General features: G+C 54.6%; 1 protein-coding gene across 2 annotated transcripts in view; it reads right to left on the bottom strand.

The window, feature by feature from the left end:
• LOC105482085 (bone morphogenetic protein 1) overlaps positions 1-19,898 on the bottom strand; it is a 48,048-nt gene that overhangs the window by 2,904 nt on the left and 25,246 nt on the right. The window contains exons 9-18 of one of the 2 annotated variants that reach the window (XM_011741987.2): positions 17,549-17,651; positions 15,518-15,634; positions 15,104-15,249; positions 14,775-14,970; positions 14,012-14,137; positions 12,764-12,924; positions 12,203-12,383; positions 7,720-7,845; positions 2,407-2,534; positions 1,876-2,089 (exon numbers count right to left, since the gene is read on the bottom strand). In XM_011741987.2, the coding sequence (XP_011740289.1) occupies positions 1,876-2,089; positions 2,407-2,534; positions 7,720-7,845; positions 12,203-12,383; positions 12,764-12,924; positions 14,012-14,137; positions 14,775-14,970; positions 15,104-15,249; positions 15,518-15,634; positions 17,549-17,651 (1,498 nt within the window). Of the gene's footprint in view, positions 1-1,875; positions 2,090-2,406; positions 2,535-7,719; positions 7,846-8,166; positions 8,532-12,202; positions 12,384-12,763; positions 12,925-14,011; positions 14,138-14,774; positions 14,971-15,103; positions 15,250-15,517; positions 15,635-17,548; positions 17,652-19,898 lie in introns of those variants that run through there. The other variant, XM_071068521.1, reaches the window with a different exon arrangement.

Below are 19,898 nucleotides of genomic sequence, written 5' to 3' on the forward strand. Positions count from 1 at the left end.
CACCGGAGGTGTCAGGATCCATGGTGCACCATGCCGAATCCTCACGGCAGGGTGGAGGCCTAGACGAAGGCCACGTGGCCAGTGATGGGTGCGTGGGGGTCTGGCCCAGAACAGTGCTCTGCTGCCCCATCTCTAAATAAAGGGACCTTGGCCCTAGGTTGAGGGGGACAGGCGGTGAGGCTCGCTGAGAGGAAGGCAGTGTGGAGAGGCGGCACGAGGCACCACACACTTTGTCTAAAGAGGACATTGCTCATTTGCTCCAGCTGACGGCTGTCATGGAAGAATGTGGGCCCAGTGTTGCCGCAGCTTCCATTTTCAGGAGAGAAGCCGTACATCTGGGTTTTATATGAAAACCCCTAACTTTTAAGCGTTGGCTCACATTTAAAAAAAACACAGCCTGGGCCAAACATAGCAGGTCTGAAGGCCAGATGGAGTTCCAGGCCTCCGGTTTGTGACCCTGTACTGGGAGGGGCAGAGGACAGCGCATGGGGCCACCCTCCTCCCCAGGCCCTCTGGCCTCTGTGCACCTGGCACTCAGGTCTGCCTAGAGGAGCTGGGGAGAGGGCCAGGTCGGGCTGGGTCAGGGACTGAGTTGAAGGGGAAGAGGAGAAGCTGTGGACCATCAGCTCTGGGGATGCCCTGACAGGTGGCTCAGGACCCAAGAGGAGACTGCAAAGCTCCCTCGTGGCATCCTGGGTCTGGCACTCAAGGCGTCCCCTGGGCTCCAGCCTTTCTCTGCAGCCACATCATTCCCACCACCTGCTGTCCTCACACACCTGTTGCTCCGGCCAAACCAAATGACCTGCTGTCACCTGGGCACACCCTGGGCTTGGGCTGGGGTTGCGTCTCTGCCTGGGTACCTCCCCCTGCCTTGAATGCCTCTATCAGCTCATGCCCAGTTAGGCCGGGGTAGCTTTCTTCCTGCCTGGCTCCCGCTTGGACTCATGCTGTCACGGGCGGTGCCTGCCTTGTCTCTCTCCTGGACTGTGAGTTCCTAGTATGGGGTTGGGAGCAGGAGTGAAGGGCTCATGCCTGATTCAGGTCATGTGCCCCTCACTGCTCTCGCAGAGGGGAGCTCAGTCCATGGCTGCTGAATAAGCAAGTGAAAGCTGAGCAAGCCCCTCGAGGGCTGGGATCTTTGCTTGGTCTGTTTGTGGGACCTGCATTTAGGATACAGCCTCATCCATACTACATGTCAATAAGTATCAGGAGACTAGGCCGGGCATGGTGGCTCACGCCTGTAATCTCAGCACTTTGGGAGGCCAAGGCTAAGGATCACCTGAGGTCAGAAGTTTGAGACCAGCCTGGCCAACATGACAAAACCCTGTCTCTACTAAAAATACAAAAATTAGCTGGGCATGGTGGCGGGCTCCTGTAATCCCAGCTACACAGGAGGCTGAGGCAGGAGAATCACTTGAACCCAGGAAGTGGAGGTTGTAGTGAGCCAAGATCAAAGCACTGTACTCCAGCCTGGGCAACAAAGCAAGACTCCATCTCAAAAAATAAAAAATAAATAAAAATAAAAATAAAAAAATAAATAAATATCGGAGAATGAATAGAGTATATTTCAGATTTGGTGTGTGGCTGGGCTGCTGCAGTGGCCAGCATGCTCTCAGGGGGACCTCTGGGGGCTTTCCTCACTGTCCCTGAGTTCCCTAACCTCTCCTGCCCGTCGTAATCACTGCCATCCTAATCCCTAACCACATCCTCCTATCCCTGCCTCCCAGGCCTGGTTCTCAGGACACAATGTTTGCATCACCCACACCCCCACAGGGCTCAGTCCCTTTATGCCTTCATACCCGCTTTGTAACCCCCTACTCTACCCCTGTCTTAGAGACCAGGCTCAGCAAAATCTCCCACAACCAATGACAGCACCTGTGCCGTGGGAAGCCTGGAAGCCCTTTCGCTGGACCGAGTTATCTGAGTAGAAGCGCAGGAACATGCGGCTGCCTGTGGCCAGGACGGGCTCAGGCTTCTTGCTCCCACAGAAGCGGCCGAGGACGGGGGCCTTGGCGTCTCGCCCGTCGAACACCTCCAGGTGGTCGTAGGCACACTCAGGTTGGGACTCGATGTCCATCTCCATGAAGGTCTAGGGGGATGAGGAAGGAGCACAGATTAAAAATTTGCCTGGAGGGCAGGTGGGGCGAGGACGGGAGCCCCAAACCTAGGCCTCACGGACACCCATGGGAGTGGCCACAGCTGGGGATGACAATGAAGGAGGGCCCAGGAATAGGGCAAAGGCAGGGATGCCCCTAACTTATACTGGGAAAGGGGCTCTGTCCAGGCCAGACGGGGTCTCCTGGGGATAGCAGGCCTCTGGGCTCAGCCTGCAGCCTGTGTGGCTCTGGGCATTGCCTCTGACCAGGGGTGGCCACACCACATAAGGAGTGGGGAGGGTCCCCTTACCAGCTTGACCCGGTGCCCGGGGGTGCTGGAGATGGCCCACGTGCACTCCTTCTTGCTGGGATACTTGTCAGGCCAGTTGGGGCTGGTGATGGTACCACTGGTGGATGTCACCTTGTGGTCACAGCCGGCTGCAGGGAAGCGAGTGACGGAAGGGGATAGAGAGGGACCCCAAGCTCCAATGCCTCCTGCCCCCCTCCTTCCTTCCATCTCTTGTCCCACTTATGAACGGGATGGCAGGCAGGCATCATTTCTTTTTCATGAGGTTATCTGTGTCTGGGGAAAATCTAGCTGCCTGATTCCTACGAGAGCCCTGAAGGAGGCCTCACATGGCAGCACTCATGAAGCAGCCATCGCAGGCTCCCCTGGACCTTTGTAGGTATTGGGCCACAGTGGTCACATCACCTGTGCCTCTCCATTTTTCTTTCTTTCTTTTTTTTTTTCGAGATGGAGTCTCACTCTGTTGCCCAGGTTGGAATGCAGTGGTGTGATCTCTGCTCGCTGCAACCTCTACCTCCCAGGTTTAAGCGATTCTCCTGCCTTAGCCGCCTCAGTATCTTGGATTACAGGCGAGCGCCACCATGCCCGGCTAAATTTTGTATTTTTAGTAGAGATGGGGTTTTGCCATGTTGGCCAGGCTGGTCTCACCACCTCAGGTGATCTGCCCACCTTGGCCTCCCAAAGTGCTCGGATTACAGGCGTGAGCCACTGTACCTGGCTAATTTTTGTATTTTTAGTAGAGACAGGGTTTCACCATGTTGGCCAGGCTGGTCTTGAACTCCTGGCCTCAAGTGATCCGCCTGCCCAGGCCTTCCAAAGTGCTGGGATTACAGGCATGAGCCACTGCACCCGGCTGACCTGTGCCCTTTCTTGAAGCTGTCATCTACTGATTTCCAGCAGCCTGGACAGTCAGAGGGGACTTTGACACCTGACTCAGTTCTCCCCACCCCCACTCCTGCTACCCTCCCAGGTGAAGTCAACAGACACATAATGGTCCACCCAAGACGGCCTCTCAGTTCCTTGAGGGCTTTGTCGTCATCCACTGTTTCTCCACATCACAAACACATCACCCCTCTGTGGCCTCTTCCTGTTCCTTGGGGTGCTCAGGACCTCACCTTCCTGACCATGGTCATTTGGCTTCATTAAAATTAAAAAACAAAAAGAAAAACCGGTTCTCACTTTGCTACCCAGGCTGGAGTGCAGTGGTGCGATCATAGCTCACCATAGCCTTGAGCTCCCAGGCTCGAGTGATCCTCCTGCCTCAGCCTCCCGAGTAGCTGGGACTACAGGCATGCCACCTGGGTAATTTTTTTCATTTTCAGTTTTTCTAGAGATGGGGTCTCACTATGTTGCCCACGCTGATCTCAAACTCCTGGTTTCAAGCGATCCTCCTGCCTCAGCTTCCCAAAGTGCTAGGGTCACAGGCATGAGCCACTGTGCCCGGCTGGCCTCTTACTTTTAGAGAGACCTCCAGGGTCTTGATCTTTCCATTCTCTCCCAGTATTTCCTCCTCGATTGACTTAACCGACTGCAGGGCTGACCACTCAGCCTGCTCCTCTGCACCCTGCGTGGCCCTGCATCTCCGGCTCTGCGCAGCACCATCTTAGAAAACCCCACCTGTGGCTCCAGCCTCACCTGGGCCCCCAGACCACTTGACACTCTTTGGATTTGGCCTTTACCAGCTCCATCTCTCACCTCCTTAGTAACTGCTGCCAACATCCAGCCCCCTCCTCAAGCCACTGTGTCAGCTCCCTGTGGTAGACCACCTCTCTCCTACCTCCTGAGAAAGCCAGGGCCCTCCACTATGAATGCTTTCAACCTCCGGACTCCGACCTGCAAACCCACCTGCCCTGCTGCCCTGCAGCCTCAAGTGTTCCTCCTCCCCGTCAGGACGGACTGCCCTTCTGGGAGCCGCAGCTCATTGCTGCCCACACCTGGGAACCCTCGCACCACAAATGATCCAGCCTCACGCTCTCCCTCAGCTCTGCAGCCTCAGAACCTTCACACATCCTGAAAGAGCTCTCCCAGGCCCCTCCAGCTACAGCCCATCCTCTCTCCTTTTCTTTCCAGCTTGTCTTCCGGAACACTTGCTATGGCCACTCTCACTGCCGATCTCCTCAATCCACGGCAATCTGACTTCTGCCTCTGAAAAGCATGGCTTCCCCGACTCAATTTTTTTTTTTTGTAGCCGGGGGTGGACAGGGTCTTGCTCTGTTGCCCAGGTTGGAGTGAAGTGGCGCGATCCTGGCTCACTGCAACCTCCGCCTCCCAGGTTCAAGCCATTCTTGCACCTCAGCCTCCCAAGCAGCTGGGACTACAGGCTTGCCATGTGGCCCAGGCTGGTCTTGAGCTCCTGAGCTCAGGCAATCTGCCCCCTTCAGCTTCCCAAAGTGCTGGGATTATAGGCATGAGCCACCACGCCCGGCCCCAACTCAAATTAAAAAGCTGATGATCATTATTCATGATCATATCATCGGACATGTTTCACTCGGGGAAACAGGCGGCCAGGCACTATGGCTGGTGGGGAAAAGAATGGGCAAGATACAGCACGAGAGCCCCGAAAACAGGGCCCTCGCAAGTCCCTGGTGGAGGCAGGTGAAGCTCCTGTCTACCCATACTTGAACCATGAGCTGTCACCATTACCCATCGGTGAGTTCACACAGCTCCCTGCCCTCCCTCTTTGCGCTCTGGCCTTCCATGTCCCCTGTGTTCCTTGCACGCCCATGTCTCTCCCCAGCTAGGCTGCAATCTCCATGGGAACAGAGGGGCTCCTGTCTTGAATTCCCTACAGATCTTTGCAAAGTGCTGGGTCCTCTGTAGGAATCAGGAAATGCTTACGGATCTGTAATTAACCTACCACCTGAGTAAGAAACCACACGTGCTTCTAAGGTGAATCAGCAGATGGAAAGGTAAACAGTCCATCTTCTCCAGGAGCTTCACCCCTGTCCTGGCTATCTTACGGATTCTGTTCTTTATCAAACAACCTTTTGACACAAGGGAGTACAGAGGCAGAATGCAGTTTAGACAACATCAGTATAAGGTCCCCTCTAGCTAGTTCCATGACTCAGGAACTGTGTATTTGGGAAGCCTGAAGTCACAGGGTTGGAAGCCCTCGACTGTCCACTGGTTCACTGTTGAGGGCTTCGGTTCTGTGTCTGCTTGTGAGCAGCGCATCTGTTTATACTGGGTTGTCAACCTAACCGGGGTAGGAAGAATCACTTGCCAAGCATGGTGCTAAGGGCTCACAGCCATGTCTATAAAGCTTAGTACCTTGCAAGGTAGGCATCATTTTTATTATTTTTTAGTTTTTGAAATGGAGTCTTGCTCTGTTGCCCAGGCTGGAGTGCAGTGGCATGATCTCGGCTCACTGCAACCTCCGCCTTCCAGGTTTAAGCAATTCTTCTGCCTCAGCCTCCTGAGAAGCTGGGATTACAGGTGCGTGCCACCACGCCTGGCCAATTTTTTATATTTTTAGTAGAGACAGGGTTTTTATCATGTTGGTCAAGCTGGTCTTGGACTCCTGACCTCAAGTGATCCACCCACCTTGGCCTCCCAAAGTACTGGGATTACAGGCGTGAGCCACTGCGCCTGGCCTATCATTTTTTATCATTTCATGGATGAGGAAACTGAAACACAGAGAGGTTGAGTGACTCACCCAAAGTCACACAGACATTCAGTGGTAGAGGCAAGTCTATGTTGTGCTGCTGGGATTGGACACAGCCAGCAGGCAAGGGCCACAGGGGAATCCCTGGCTTAGAGCGGGCCTGTGAGCTATCAAGGCCCAGGAGGTATTAGGGGATACTGGTGATGCCCTGAGAGCTGTTTTTATTTTGCTTTATTTATTTATTTATTCATTCATTCATTCATTCATTCATTCATTCATTCCCAGTCTGTCACCCAGGCTGGTGATGCCCTGAGAGCTGTTTTTATTTTGCTTTATTTATTTATTTATTTATTTATTCATTCATTCATTCATTCATTCATTTATTCCCAGTCTATCACCCAGGCTGGTGATGCCCTGAGAGCTGTTTTTATTTTGCTTTATTTATTTATTTATTTATTTATTTATTCATTCATTCATTCATTCATTTATTCCCAGTCTGTCACCCAGGCTGGTGATGCCCTGAGAACTGTTTTTATTTTGCTTTATTTATTTATTTATTTATTTATTTATTTATTTATTCCCAGTCTGTCACCCAGGCTGGTGATGCCCTGAGAGCTGTTTTTATTTTGCTTTATTTATTTATTTATTTATTTATATTTTTATTTGCTTTTTCCCACTCTGTCACCCAGGCTGGAGTGCAATGGTGTGATCTCGGCTCATGCAGCCTCAACCTCCCCAGACTCAGGTGATTCTCCCACCTCAGCCTTCAGGGTAGCTGGGACTATAGGCGTGCACCACTACACCCAGCTAATTTTTTGTATTTATTGCAGAGATGGGGTTTCACCATGTTCCCCAGATTGGTCTTTAACTCCTGGGCTGAAGCAATCTGCCCGCCTCAGCCTCCCAAAGTACTGGGATTACAGGTGTGAACCACTGCGCCGGCCTATTTTACTTTATTTTTGGTTTAAAAACCTGTTTAAAAATAAAATAGAGACAGCGTCTCACTATGTTGCCTAGGCTGGTCTTGAATGCCTGAGCTCAAGCGATCCTCCTGCCTCGGCCTCCCAAAGTGCTGGGATTACAGGCACGAGCCACCGAGCCCAGCCTAGAGCTATTTTTAAATGTGTGCGGGGCTTCACTGCCAGGAAGGCAGTGGCCCTGTTCTGAGCATCCCCAGGGGTTATAAGTGTGACCGATAATGGTAACAGATGCCATTGTGCTTGCAGTGAGCCAGTCCCTGCTTGGGGCATGTCGAGCTCCCAGTGCCCCTCTGAGGTGGGTACTATTATTATTATCTACATTTTACGCAGGAGCAAACCAAGGCACAGAGAGGGTAAAGAGTCACTCAAAGGCACACAGCTAGCGAAGCAGCAGGGCTGGGCCAGGCCACCTGGCTCTGGAGACTGTGCTCTTACCCACTATCCTTTCTTGCCTCTGTGCCAGTAGGAAGTCACAAAGAGACTTGGACATGGTTTTAAGAAGCGCAAACTAGAAAAGTCTGAAAATGAAGCCTCGAAGCAGCCGTGAGCTCCTCCTCTCCTAATGTGGGCAACAGAAGTGAGTGTGTGACATTGCGGGAGGGGGAACGACGGGGCCTCAGAGATCACTTGGGCCCCAGAATCTAAACGGAGGCCGACAGAGATGACCCGCTGGCCTTCCGCTCCCAGCAGCAGGTCCTTCAAGCCCAGATGCCCCTGGCATGCAGCCCGTACCTTCTTTGCAGTCGTGCTTGTTGTCATGGAGGACGAAGCCACTGCGGCACTGGCACTCATAACTGCCGAACGTGTTGACGCAGTCCTGCTGGCAGCCGCCGTTATCCTTGGAGCACTCGTCCTTGTCTGCAGGGGAGCAAATAAGGGCAGACGCTGGGTCTGTGCAGGGCTGAGGTATGGACGCCCCAGGGGAAGTGGAGGCCTGGCTGGGCTTTCTCCCACCGGGACAGAGCAACAGCTGGCCAGAGCTGGCCAGGCCAGGTGGTGGGGACTGGGAGGCCAGGTGACAAGGGGGTCCAAAGGGGCACTGCATCCAGCAGGACCAGCTGAGCGGGGCCCAGCTGTGGGGAGAGGAGGACGGGGGTCCGAGCGGACCAGCATGGGTCACCATTACCTGCTTACTGGACAGATGGACAAGTGGAAAAACAGACACATGGACAAGCAGACTGCAAGAGAAAGGAGCAGGACGCAGGGGTCCCTCTTTTACTTCACAACAGGAAATGTCACAGACACCATTAAAATGGGAGGGGGTAGGGCACGGGGAAGGGTCCCCGGTCCGTGGACGGGCACAGTGGGGAGAAGAGAGCACCAGTTCTGTCCGGCCAGAGGGAGGTGGGCCGGAATGGCAGAGTGGAGGCGGGGGGTGGGTGGGCACCGAAGCCCCCATCCCATTCCGTCCAAGGTGAGGTTCCTGAGTAACAAGGGGTCCGGGAGGCCTGGCAGGCCTCACTGGGGGGTCCGGTTTCTTTTCTGCACTCGGAATTTGAGCTGGTGGGGGCGTCCCCGAGGGGGCTGCAGAGCTGGCCTCTTTTCTGAAACGAGAGAGAGAAGGAGAACAGGGACCAAGGGGTGGGGGTGGAGGGCAGGGACCAGGGAGGGACAGCAGTGAAAACCAGACCCAGGGCCTCCGAGGTGGGTCCGAGGGCAGGGTGGGACGGGAGGGCAGGCAGACATACATGCGGGGTGGCCATGTCTGGGTGCAGCCAGGGCACGGAGGGCTGGGTTAGCAGGGGCAGAAGGCACAGCGACGGGACAGAGACAGAGCCTGTGGCAGGAGAAGGCCTGGAGGGATGGCACGCATAGCCCACTAGGTGTGCATTGCATCAGGGAAGGAGAGAACTGGGGAGTCGTTGGTAGAGGGGAGCAGTACTTGGGAAGGGCTGGGAGAGCTCCACTCTGGCTCTCATTCAGGTGGCAACATCTAAAGAGTATGTTAGACACACACACACACTCACAAATACACCTGCAGACCCAGTGCATGGAGGTACTGTTACCCAAATGTGGCAACACAGGTGCTGGTCCACAGGCACACACATACATATGCACATGGTACACACTACCCACACACGCAGACACACAGCTCCAATACACCATGCAAATGCAGATACAGACACAGCCAACTACACACACATCCTCACTTGCCCGCCCAGCCTGTGTACAGGTGCATACAGAGGATACACACTCTGCACTCCCACCTATGTGTGAGGAGGCAGGCACAGATATCAACGCACAGACAGGCACAGACACACCCAGGGACAGGACACATCTGCACACACAGGTGCATGGACACCTAGACCTGGATACAACATCACGTGTAAAGGCAGAGATGTAGCTCATTAGCAGATGGCTGGCAGAGGGGCAACAGCCACGTGTCAGAGACCCACACATACACTCACGCGACAAACACACAATCTGTGCCCCAAAGCCCAGAAGTGCACATGGTCACGGGTGTGTGTGCCACAGCCACATACATTCAGGTCTGTCTGTGGTCACTTGGGGGATGGTGTGCATGGCATAGAAGCAGGCATATCCAGGGAAGGTGAGGGATCCCAGTGGACTCCCAGAATTCCCGAGATGAACCATGAGGTGGAAAGATGCCTGCTGGCATTGAACTGGCCAGGCGGGGATCTGTGCAAGGGGGCCTATTCCTGATCCCCATCAGGACGGGGGCCCAAGGGCTGGAACATCGGCTTCCAGAAGGCCCTGCTTCTCCAACCCATGACCAGGTAGGCTAGACCCCGAGGGGCCACAGGAACCCAGGCCAAGAGGTGGAGTCCCCAAGTCCTTCTCAAGGGTTCTTGCTCAGTTAACACATCAGAGGGGGCCTGATCAAGAGCCCTCCATGAGCTGCCTTTGAATCAGCCCTGCAGAAAATGTGGGTGTGAAGGGCACCCTGCAAGCCATCCTGGGGTTCACTGAGGACATCTCCAGTGACTGTGCTAGAAGCTTTGGGGAGTCTAGCTTATAGACTGAGCAAAGTCTTCACTCCATCCCTTCCTCACATGTGTGCCCTAGAAACCTAGTCCAGTGCCTGGTACACAGCACGGGTAAAATTATACCTGCCAAATGCAAATAGACGGGTAAGTGAATGGCTGGATGAATGAGTGGGGGAAAGTGAGTCCTGAGGAAGGCTGCTTCCGTGTCCGGGACAGGAGTGGGCAGCCTCACCTGGGAGCTGGGGGGAGCAGGTTGCAGGGGGGTGGGGTGGAGGAGGTGGGCATGGGCCCAAGCAAGGAGGTGGCACTCACCCTACAGTGCCCAAATGCCCCGGAAGGTGGCAGGGGTCAGACTGAAGGTCTTCAGGCTCTTTCTTCTCCTTCTTGGCTTAGGGTCTCCTCGGTGGGTGTCCCAAAAGTCCAAATAGCCCCCCTTCTCGGGGGCCAGAGTCAGATGCCCCAGGCCCTGAGGGCTGAGCCTCGATGCCCCCAGTGGGGGTCCTCTGCAGATTTCTTGTGCGATGGGGCAATGTGTGTGCACAAGTGTGTGCGTGTGGGCGTGTGTGTCTCTGTGCAGGGCTGAGGGTGGGGCGGGCATAGTGTCGACCGGGGCATGGGGGCAGAGCAGTAACTCCAGGCCTGACAGATGTGAGTGTCGGTCCCCTGCCCCCTCCAAGACTGGAGCAACAGAAGGGCAGAAAGAGACGAGAGTAAGCAGGTAATGGTTTCCCGGGGCAGAGCCTGCCCCTGAGCAGGTGTTACATCCTCTCAACCCTCTGGCGAGCACCTCTTAGGAGTCCCAGGTGGGCACAGGGAAGGAAGAAATTGGCCTGGCATGGGGAGGGTCTCAGCAAGCGGGGGCTGGGGGTAGGAGGTCAACGGGCAGAGCAGGGTGGCTGGCAGTGCCAAGCAGGGAGCCAGTGCAGGGGCAGGGGCATGGCATCCAGGGGTCAGGCAGGGGTACAGGGCAGCCACAGAGGGGGCAGAGGATGCAGGACCCTGGGCGAAGGAGGGGAGAAGGAAGGCAGCATGGACTCGGCCGTGGGCACCTGCCTTCCTGCCTATTCCCTGTCCAGCCCAGCAGGCAGGCCGGGAGTGAGGATCCATGGGCCTGCTCCAGCCAGACCCTGACCTCCCTCTCTCCCCAGCTCCACTCCACTCATGCCCTTCACTGCATGGGCCTGGGCCCTGTTACCTCTGGGGACCACCAGCTGCCTTACAGCCTCGCCCCAGGGTGAAGGGCTGAGTGATTCACAAAGAAGGGGAGATCTCCTGGACCCGGAGGATCAGCTCAGAGAGGCTGGGCCAGGGGCTGCTGATCACCATTGAGACCACCCGAAGATGGGGCCATCAAAGGCCCAAATGAGGCCAAGGGACTGGAGCCCAGGCCTTAGGTGGGGCAGCTGTCAATCAACATGTGCTAATTGGATCTGAGTTCCTGCCCACCGGCCCAGGGGAGCCCTAAGGCTTTGGTATTGAAGGAAGCAGGTGACTCATCCTTCTCCTTTTTAAAAAAATTTTTAGAAACAGGGTCTGGAGTGAGTGATGAGATCATTGTTCATTGCAGCCTCAAACTCCTGGGCTCAAGCAATCCTCCTATCTCAGCCTCCTAAGTAGTTGGGACTACAGACACACATGACTACACCTGCTAATTTTAAAATTTTTTATAGAGATGGGGTCTTGCTATGTTGTCTAAGCTGGTCTTGAACTCCTGGGCTCAAGTGATCCTCCTGCCTCAGCCTCCCTGAGTGCTTGGATTACAGGCGTGAGCCACTGCACCCAGCCACGACTCATCTTTCTGAAGGCCCCAGTATGAACCTATTTGGCTTGTAGAGGGTCTGATTAGAAGTCTGCCACTGCCAGAGACTCTGCCCCACACAGTCCAAGGCAAACACCTGCCTCTCCTCCATCCACCCACATTCTTGAACTGCCTGTTCCTAGGACCTGCCCTCTCCCAGGCCTTGGCTCGCACAGCTCCTGACACCTGGAATACCCTCTTCTTCACTTCTGGGCGCTGATTTCTGAATGCTTATGTTCTACCCATCCTCAGGCCCCAGCCATTACAGCCCTGAGGGCTCAGGAATAATGGGATTTGGATACCAGAAGGGCTGGCTTGATGGGGGAGTGAAGTGGTGGGGAGCAGGGGGCAGACTTTGCCTGCCTGGCACCAGGGAGGGCTGGGGAGTACAGGGGTGCAGGGGCAGGGAGAAAGGGAGCCCTGTTCTCCGAGGAGAGGCGGGGCTAGGAGCTGGGCAGTCCGGGGATACCTGAGAAGAAGTGGGCCTTGAAGCCCTTTTTGGACACGGTGTTGTCGGACTTGAACTCCACGCGCATGTTGTTGTACTGGGAGGTGATGACCTCGGGCTTCTCAGAACCACAGAACTTGCCATGCAGCTTGGAGTCGGCTGTGAGTCCACTGCGCACCTCCACGAAGTCGTACTTGCACACCTGCAGGGAAGCCCAGCTCCAGGCCCGCTTCCTCCAGGAAGCCTCTCTTGACTACTCCCGCCCTTGGGAAGCTCTCTGCTCTGCACATCCTTTAGCCTTGACTTAGCTGCTCCCCATCACTGGATCCTCCTGTGCTCCCCAAGCCAGCCCTAAGCCTTCCCTTGCTCCACACCCCTCCACACTTCCTCCCACTTGCCACATGTTCCCCCGCCCCCTTCGGGGCCCTCCCTCCTGTGTTTCCCGAGCTGAGAGCAGTCTCTCCTTGACATTTGCAGAGTGTTTCTGCTGGGCCTGCTCTCGGAGGACACGAAGCAGGCATCGAGCTGAATGCCCACGCCTCACAGCTTCCTGCCCCACCTCAGCCCCCGGTGGGCACTTACATCATTGCCCTCTGTCTCGAAGAAGTCAAACTGCAGGGAGATGCGGTACTGGGTGGGGGCCACCAGCTGCCAGATGCAGTTCTTGTTGGGGGGGTACTCCTTGGGCCAGCCTGGGCTGGTGATGGAGCCATTGAGCTTGGTGAGGAATCCGCCACAGGCAGCTGCAGGGACAAGGAAAGTGGCATCATCTGCAGGGAGCCCCTGCCATGGGAAAGGGCTGAGACGTGGGCTGGGAAGCAGTAAGGAGAAGATGGGGAGCCTGTGGACTCCCCAAGGCTCAGGGACCTGTGTCTGGTCCCTCTGGGGCAGACGGGAGGAGGCAGGGTGGGTTCGGTGTCTTCAGGGGTGAGCCTGTAGGGAGGAGTGGGGGAACTAAGGGGTCAGAAGTGTGGCCATTTCTATCTTCTCTGCAAATGAACAGGCCAAGGATCTGCCAAGAGGGAGTGAGGGGAGTAAGGGGCTCAGGCAAAGCAGTTCAGGGAGGGGTGGTCCTGGGAGGTGCAGGAAAGGGAGCGGCTCAGGGGCACGGCAAGATTGGCCTAGTGAGCTGGAGCTATTAGCCTCGGAGTGCTGTCCCCAGCATCTCGGGACGATGCGTGGAGAGGCGGAAACAGTGCCTGTCCCACAACAGGGGTTTCCCAACCTGTAGATCATAACACCCTGGTGGGTGGTGATATCAATTAGCAGGTCAAGATGGTCATTTACAAAAAAACCCCAAAAAACCGTCCAAGAATGAAAAAACAAAACAAACCCAGAGCCAGAATGCAGCCTACAGGGGGACAGCGTGTTCTTGGGGTTGCAATGTGACATGTATTTCTCATCCATGAGCTACGAAAAGAGTGTTGGGGTATCCGTCTAGCTTTTCCAGGAAGGGGGCTGTCCAAGGGCGTAAGAAATCTTGGCAGTGACTCAAGCCTGTGATCGCAGCACTTTGGGAGGCCGAGGCAGGAGGAGTACTTGAGGCCAGGAGTTTGAGACCAGCCTCGGCAACAAAGTAAGACCTCATCTCTACAAAAAAGTTTTAAAAATTAGCCGGGCAAGGTGGTGTGCGCCTGTAGTCCCAGCTACTTGGGAGGCGAGGTGAGAGGATTGCTTGAGCCCAGGAGTTGGAGGCTGTGGTGAGCTAAGATTGAGCCACTGTACTTCCAGCCTGGGTGACAGAGCAAGAGCCTGTCTAAAAAAAAAGTCTGGGTAGGTGGGCTGGGGCCAGGGAGAGAACAGGGTCGGAGGCAGTCTGGGGGCACTCACCCTCACAGCGGCGCTTGTCTGGGGCCAGCTCGTACCCGGGGTCACAGCTGCACTTGTAGCTACCCAGGGTGTTGAGGCACCGCTGCTCACAGCCCCCGCGGTTGGGCCGAGAGCACTCGTCCACCTCTGTGGTGGGAAGGAAAGGGTGTCACAAACCCCAGGCAGGGGCCTGGTCACTCTTCCCACCTCTGCTTGGGAGTCAAGTTCAGGGTCCCTCATGCTTCTTATGACCACCCCTTACCCCCATTCAAGGGAAGAAGTTGGCTGTGAGCCTCACTTGTCCACTCAGCCCCAAGACCCACCCAGCTCCCCGATGGCTGGAACCCCACAGAGGGACCCCACAGAGCCCTCCTTCTGAGCACACGGACTGGGCCGGTGTCTCTCATGTGCCGTTCCTTGACTAAGGACCCCTCTTTCATTTCTCCATCAATGCTTATGTGAAGCCTGTGGCGGATGGACTGTTACTGTGCCCATTTTACCGATGAGAAACTGAGGTTCAGGGAGAATATCCTGCCCAAGGTCACACAGGTTAAAAAAACCTCCAACTGCCTTTTTTCCTCCCTGAGTCCTACAGCAGGTCCTGCCTCTAATCCACATTGGGGGATCTCTTCTCCCCAGCTAGCCCCAAGCTTCTTAAGGGCACGTCCCTGGGGTCTCACTGGCATCCATATGCCTGCTAGAGTCTCCGTGTTGAATGAGTGAATGAAGAAGGAATGAAGGTCACGGAGCACCTTGGGGCAGGGGAGAGTAGGAGAGGAGGCACCTTTGAAAAAGTTGACGGCAAAGCCCGCTTTGTTAATGGACCCGTCAGAGACGAACTTGAGCCAGAGGCGGCTGGATGTGCTCTTGATGTCATCGGGCTTCTCGTAGCCACAGTATCGCCCGATGAGGGTGCTGCTCTCACTGTGCCCATCACGCACCTCCAGATAGTCGTAGGCACAGCTGTCGTGGCGCTCAATCTAGGCGTTGAGGCTTCATCAGTGGAAGGGGCTCTGGCTGCCAGAGACCCACCCCCGGGAGCCCAAAGAGAGGCAGCTGTCCCAGGGAGCGAGTACAGGATTCAAATGTCAGATCACAGGGCCGATGACCTACCTCAAAGGACTGGAATGTGAGGCCCACGTGGAAACCCTCAGACACCTGGATCCGCCAGATGCAGACTTTGCTGGGCCGGTAATCATCTGGGTAGTTGGGTGATTGAATGTGGCCATAGTCCTTTTTCACATCACCCCCGCAGATGGCTGTGGGGACACAGGATAGGGTGGGAAGGAGTGGTGAGTCAGCATGCTCTGCCCTGCTGGGGAGCTCTTTTCCCCACTCCTCCAGTCCTTCCCATGTCCCCCAGCTTTTCAGTTCCCCACCAACCCCCCAGTCCCAGGCAATCCCATCATTCTCTCTGCTTCTTCCCTTGGGGACCCATGGTCTTGCCCCTCAGGTGCCAGGAGGGATGTTCTAGGATGCCCAGAGACCTCCTATATGACCCCTCCCGCCCGCCACCTTCCTCAGTACCTTCATAGACTGCAAAGAAGCCCTTTCCGACCCAATTGCTGCTGCTGCGGAATTCAACCCAGAGGCGGCTGTCAGTGGAGACGATGGGCTCAGGGAGTTTGGACCCGCAGAAGCGGCCTGCACAGACAGTGTGGATGAAAGAGTGGTGAACCCTGAGGACACCCCCTATAGAGGCCCCACCTCTCCAGGAGGTGTGGGTGCTTGGGCCCTGATCTGTGGCCACCCTACTTCACACATTCTCAAGACTGTACACCCTCCGCTTGGCTTCTGTCTGGTCCAAGGTCCAGCTTGGCTTTGGAGACCCAGAGACCACTTGAGGGATAGGATATGTGTCTATTTCTAAGAGGAAAGGTAGATCTTTATTTTTCATTTTATCTTATTTTATTTTTTTGAGATGGAGTCTCGCTCTGTCACTTAGGCTGGAGTGCAGTGGTGCAATCTTGGCTCACTATAACCTCTGCCTCCTGGATTCAAGAAATTCTCCTGCCTCAGCCTCCCAAGTAGCTGGGACTACAGGCATCTGCCACCATGCCCAGCTAATTTTCATATTTTTAGTAGAGATGAGGTTTTGCCATGTTGGCCAGGCTGGTCTCGAACTCCTGACCTCAGGTGATCCACCCACCTTGGCTTCCCAGAGTGCTGGGATTTCAGGTGTGAGCCACCATGCCTGGCTAAGGTAGATCTTTATAATGTCCAACTATATATATGTGTTCTATTTACCTTTCTAAAGAGCATATTACCATCATATTTACCTTTTCTTATTTGGTCTCTATGCAAAGAAGAGACCAAATCAGAAATAAAATCAGAAATATAATCAGAAATAAACATGACCTTCTTTACACATTACAAACTGCCCTTACAGACATGCTTTTATTTGTTCAAATGCAAGGGATGCCCCAGGACCCTAAATAAATCCCAGAATCTGGGGACTAGGTCAGAAAATGTCCACTTTGAAATAAAAATGAATAAGAATCAACATAAGTGGATGAGGTCGGCCATCTGTGGAATTCTTTGTAGTCAAGAATCAACTAGGAATGAGTTGTGTGTTCCTAATAAGGCCGGTGTTTCCCAACATTCAGCAAGGGACAGAGGGTGCTGGCCCAGGAATGTAAGTTATGAAAAAGAAACTCCCATCTTGGAAAAACACTAACACGTCTGCGAGAGGAAGTGTTGTAAGGCCAGCTGCTTTGAGTGACCAAAAAGAAATATTTAAATATCGGAAACTGGGGCGAAAATAGAGGTTAGCAAGATCTGTCTGGCTGTTTTAGGCACAGGCTGAGGAGAAGAGGTTCTGTTGCCCACAGAGTGGTCCTGAGCTCCTTATGATCATGTCCAGCTAGGAGGAGATTCATATAGCTCCTCGGGCTTGCTGCAAATACCCTCTAGGATCACCTGCCTCCCTTTGCCCTAATTCTAGGTTCATTAAAGCACCTTCTGTTCTGTGCTTCTGACCCACTTATTCCCACTGACTCACCTCCTGCCCCCTACCCTCCTCGGGACAAAGTATCCTATGCAAACAAGGTCGGGCCACGGTGCCCACTGTGCAGCCCTCGGCAGTGAGTGAGTTAGGAGATGGGCTGGCGGGTTATGATGACTCTCTTTTGAGCCAGGCTGCACTGTGGGCACTCAAAAACCAGAAGGGCAGACAGAAAAAAAATAGTGGAGCCTCTGAAAGTGCCCAGATGAGGAAGAGAGCCTGGGGCCACGGGGATGCACAGAACAGCCTGTCTGTCTCTCTCAGTCAATTCCGATGACTCCTTGCACCCACTGGGTGACAGCCGACTTCACAGGGAGGCCCAGAAGCCTGCATTGGGGACTCTGAAGTCCAGATCGAGGACAGCACTTGCCTAAAGTCACACAGCAAGTGAGCAACGCAGCTAGCTGGGACTAATGATGCCAGGACTCCTGGCTCCCACACCGGGATGTCATCCCTGGCCAGTGTTGGGCCCTGGAGGGAGATGAAGAGTGTGATGAGGGTGGTTCAGAGAGGGAATCAGCATGGGGGGGGCAGGGGGTGGCTGGTGCTGTTACCTCGGAGGGGCGCCTTCCTCCAGAAGCCATCTCGGACCTCCACGTAGTCGTACCAGCACAGGCGGCTGCGGTACAGGTCCAGGGATGTGAAGTTCAGGATGATCTAGGGCAACAGGGGAGGAAGAGGGTTAAGCTGTCCTGAACATTGCACCAGCCCTCTGCCAGCCCCATGATGACCACCGCCTGCCTTACGCGAGGCAGGTCACCCTGGGTGAGAGCTAACGGGCTCCCGAAAGGAGCTGCTGGCACAGAACCGCCCCTCCTCCACAGTGGTCTGCGTATGGTCAGCTTTCTTCCCAGAAGGTCCAGGAGGAGGAGCAGCCATCACTTTGGGTAGAACCTCTGGCTCCAGCTCTCTTCATAGTCAATTAGATAACACAACCCACAACACCTTCAAGAGGAACTGGTCTCCACAGCAGTAGGAAGGGCCAAGGGCTGCATGAGGATACTGAGGGGTCTGAAGTAGGGACGAAGGGTCCCAAGAGGAGAGGCAGGGGGAAAGAAGGGCTGAGTCACTAATCATCATTTTTTATTTTATTTTTTTGAGTCAGGGTCTTGCTTTGTCACCCAGGCTGGAGTGCAATGGTACAATCACAGCTCACTGCAGCCTCCACCTCCCAGGCTCAAGCTATCCTCCCACCTGAGCCTCCCAAAGTGCTGGGATTACAGGAGTGCGTCACTGCACCCGGCCCCATCATTTATTGAGGGCTGATTCTGGGCAGGGGGATACACTAACTGCTGAGAGGACACCAGATCTGAATCTGTCCCTGTCCTCAAGGAGCTCCGGGCTTAGGGAGGGATGAGACATACGCATGAGAAAGCTCAGACCCCAGTCACAACAGCCTGGGCGTGAATCTCCACTCTGCATTTCCTGCTGTGAGTTATCAAGCAAACCACATAACCTCTGAGCCTCTGCTGTGTCCTGCGTGCAATGGGGAGAACAGTCCCTACCCTGACATCACACTTCCAAGGCACAGGCACCGTCTGTCCTGAGCACCTCATTTCAGCCTCCGAGCTCAGGAAACGCTCGCTCGCTACTGGAGGAATGTTACACCTTGGTGAGTACCAATTCCCTTTAGCAGATGGGCATTTTAACAGGTAGAGAGTTTAATGGTTTCCCTCCATTTCCAGGGGGAAACCACTTCCTCGGTAGGTTCCAGAGTGGGCCCAAAGCCTGTCGGGTATTCAGAGTTCCAACAAGTAGGGATTCCAGGGATGTGTTCGCTGTGACCTGCGAGGCCAGTGCAGCGAACACTCGATGGTCTCAGGGCTCTCCCGCTCTGGGAGAGCTGGGTTCTCCACTAGAGAAGGGGACAGAATGCCTCCCTTGTACCTTCTTGGAGAGTTAGAGGCAGAGTGGAGGCCAGGATGAGAAAGACTCCAAGGTGGGCACTGACAATTGCTGTCTGTAGCCAGGGTCAACTGGCTAGTTGGGGAGGAGCTCCCGGTCACTCTGACATGGGCCCTATCAGAATACCTGGTGATTCCAATATCCGCCTAGAGGACCCTTCCCATTTCTTGGCCGGTCAGTTCTGCAACCTCCTCTCTCCACCTCTCTACACCTTCCTGACCACACACCAACATGTCACGCCGTGCAGGCCGGCTTCATCAAGAATTGTCTGCCCCTCTACAATCTCAGTTTCTAGGGCTTCACTCTCCATTCAGTTCCCAGTCTTTCCCTCAGTTCTCATCACTGCGACCTTCAAGCCACTGCACCCAGGGCAATGCCACCGCCGGTCACCCCCATCTATTCTCTCTCTTTACCCAGCTTAGCTCCACAGCCCATCCTTTTTCTTCTATTCTTTTTAAAAAATTCTTACATGAAGGCCGGACGTGGTGGCTCACGCCTGTAATCCCAGCACTTTGGGAGGTGGAGGCGGGCAGACCACGAGGTCAAGAGATCGAGATCATCCTGGCTAATATGGTGAAACCCCGTCTCTACTAAAAATACAAAAAAATTAGCTGGGCGTGGCAGCGGGTGCCTGTAGTCCCAGCTACTCGGGAGGCTGAGGCAGGAGAATGGCGTGAACCCGGGAGGTAGAGCTTGCAGTGAGCTGAGATCGCGCCACTGCACTCCAGCCTGGGCGACAGAGCGAGACTCCGCCTCAAAAAAAAAAAAAAAAAAAACTTACATGAGTTTAAGTATATTTATTTGGGGGGGTCTCTTATTAATTGTGGTATTCTGTGATATAATTGAGTAAGATCATGTTTTTGAAAAGTACACTATAGGCCGAGCGTGGTGGCTCACTCCTGTAATCCCAACACATTGGGAGGCCAAGGCAGATGAATCACTTGAAGTCAGGAGTTTAAGACCAGCCTGGCCAACATGGTGAAACCCCATCTCTACTAA

The sequence above is a fragment of the Macaca nemestrina genome, chromosome 8, assembly GCF_043159975.1.
Source record: "Macaca nemestrina isolate mMacNem1 chromosome 8, mMacNem.hap1, whole genome shotgun sequence".
Classification (NCBI taxonomy): Eukaryota; Metazoa; Chordata; class Mammalia; order Primates; family Cercopithecidae; genus Macaca; species Macaca nemestrina.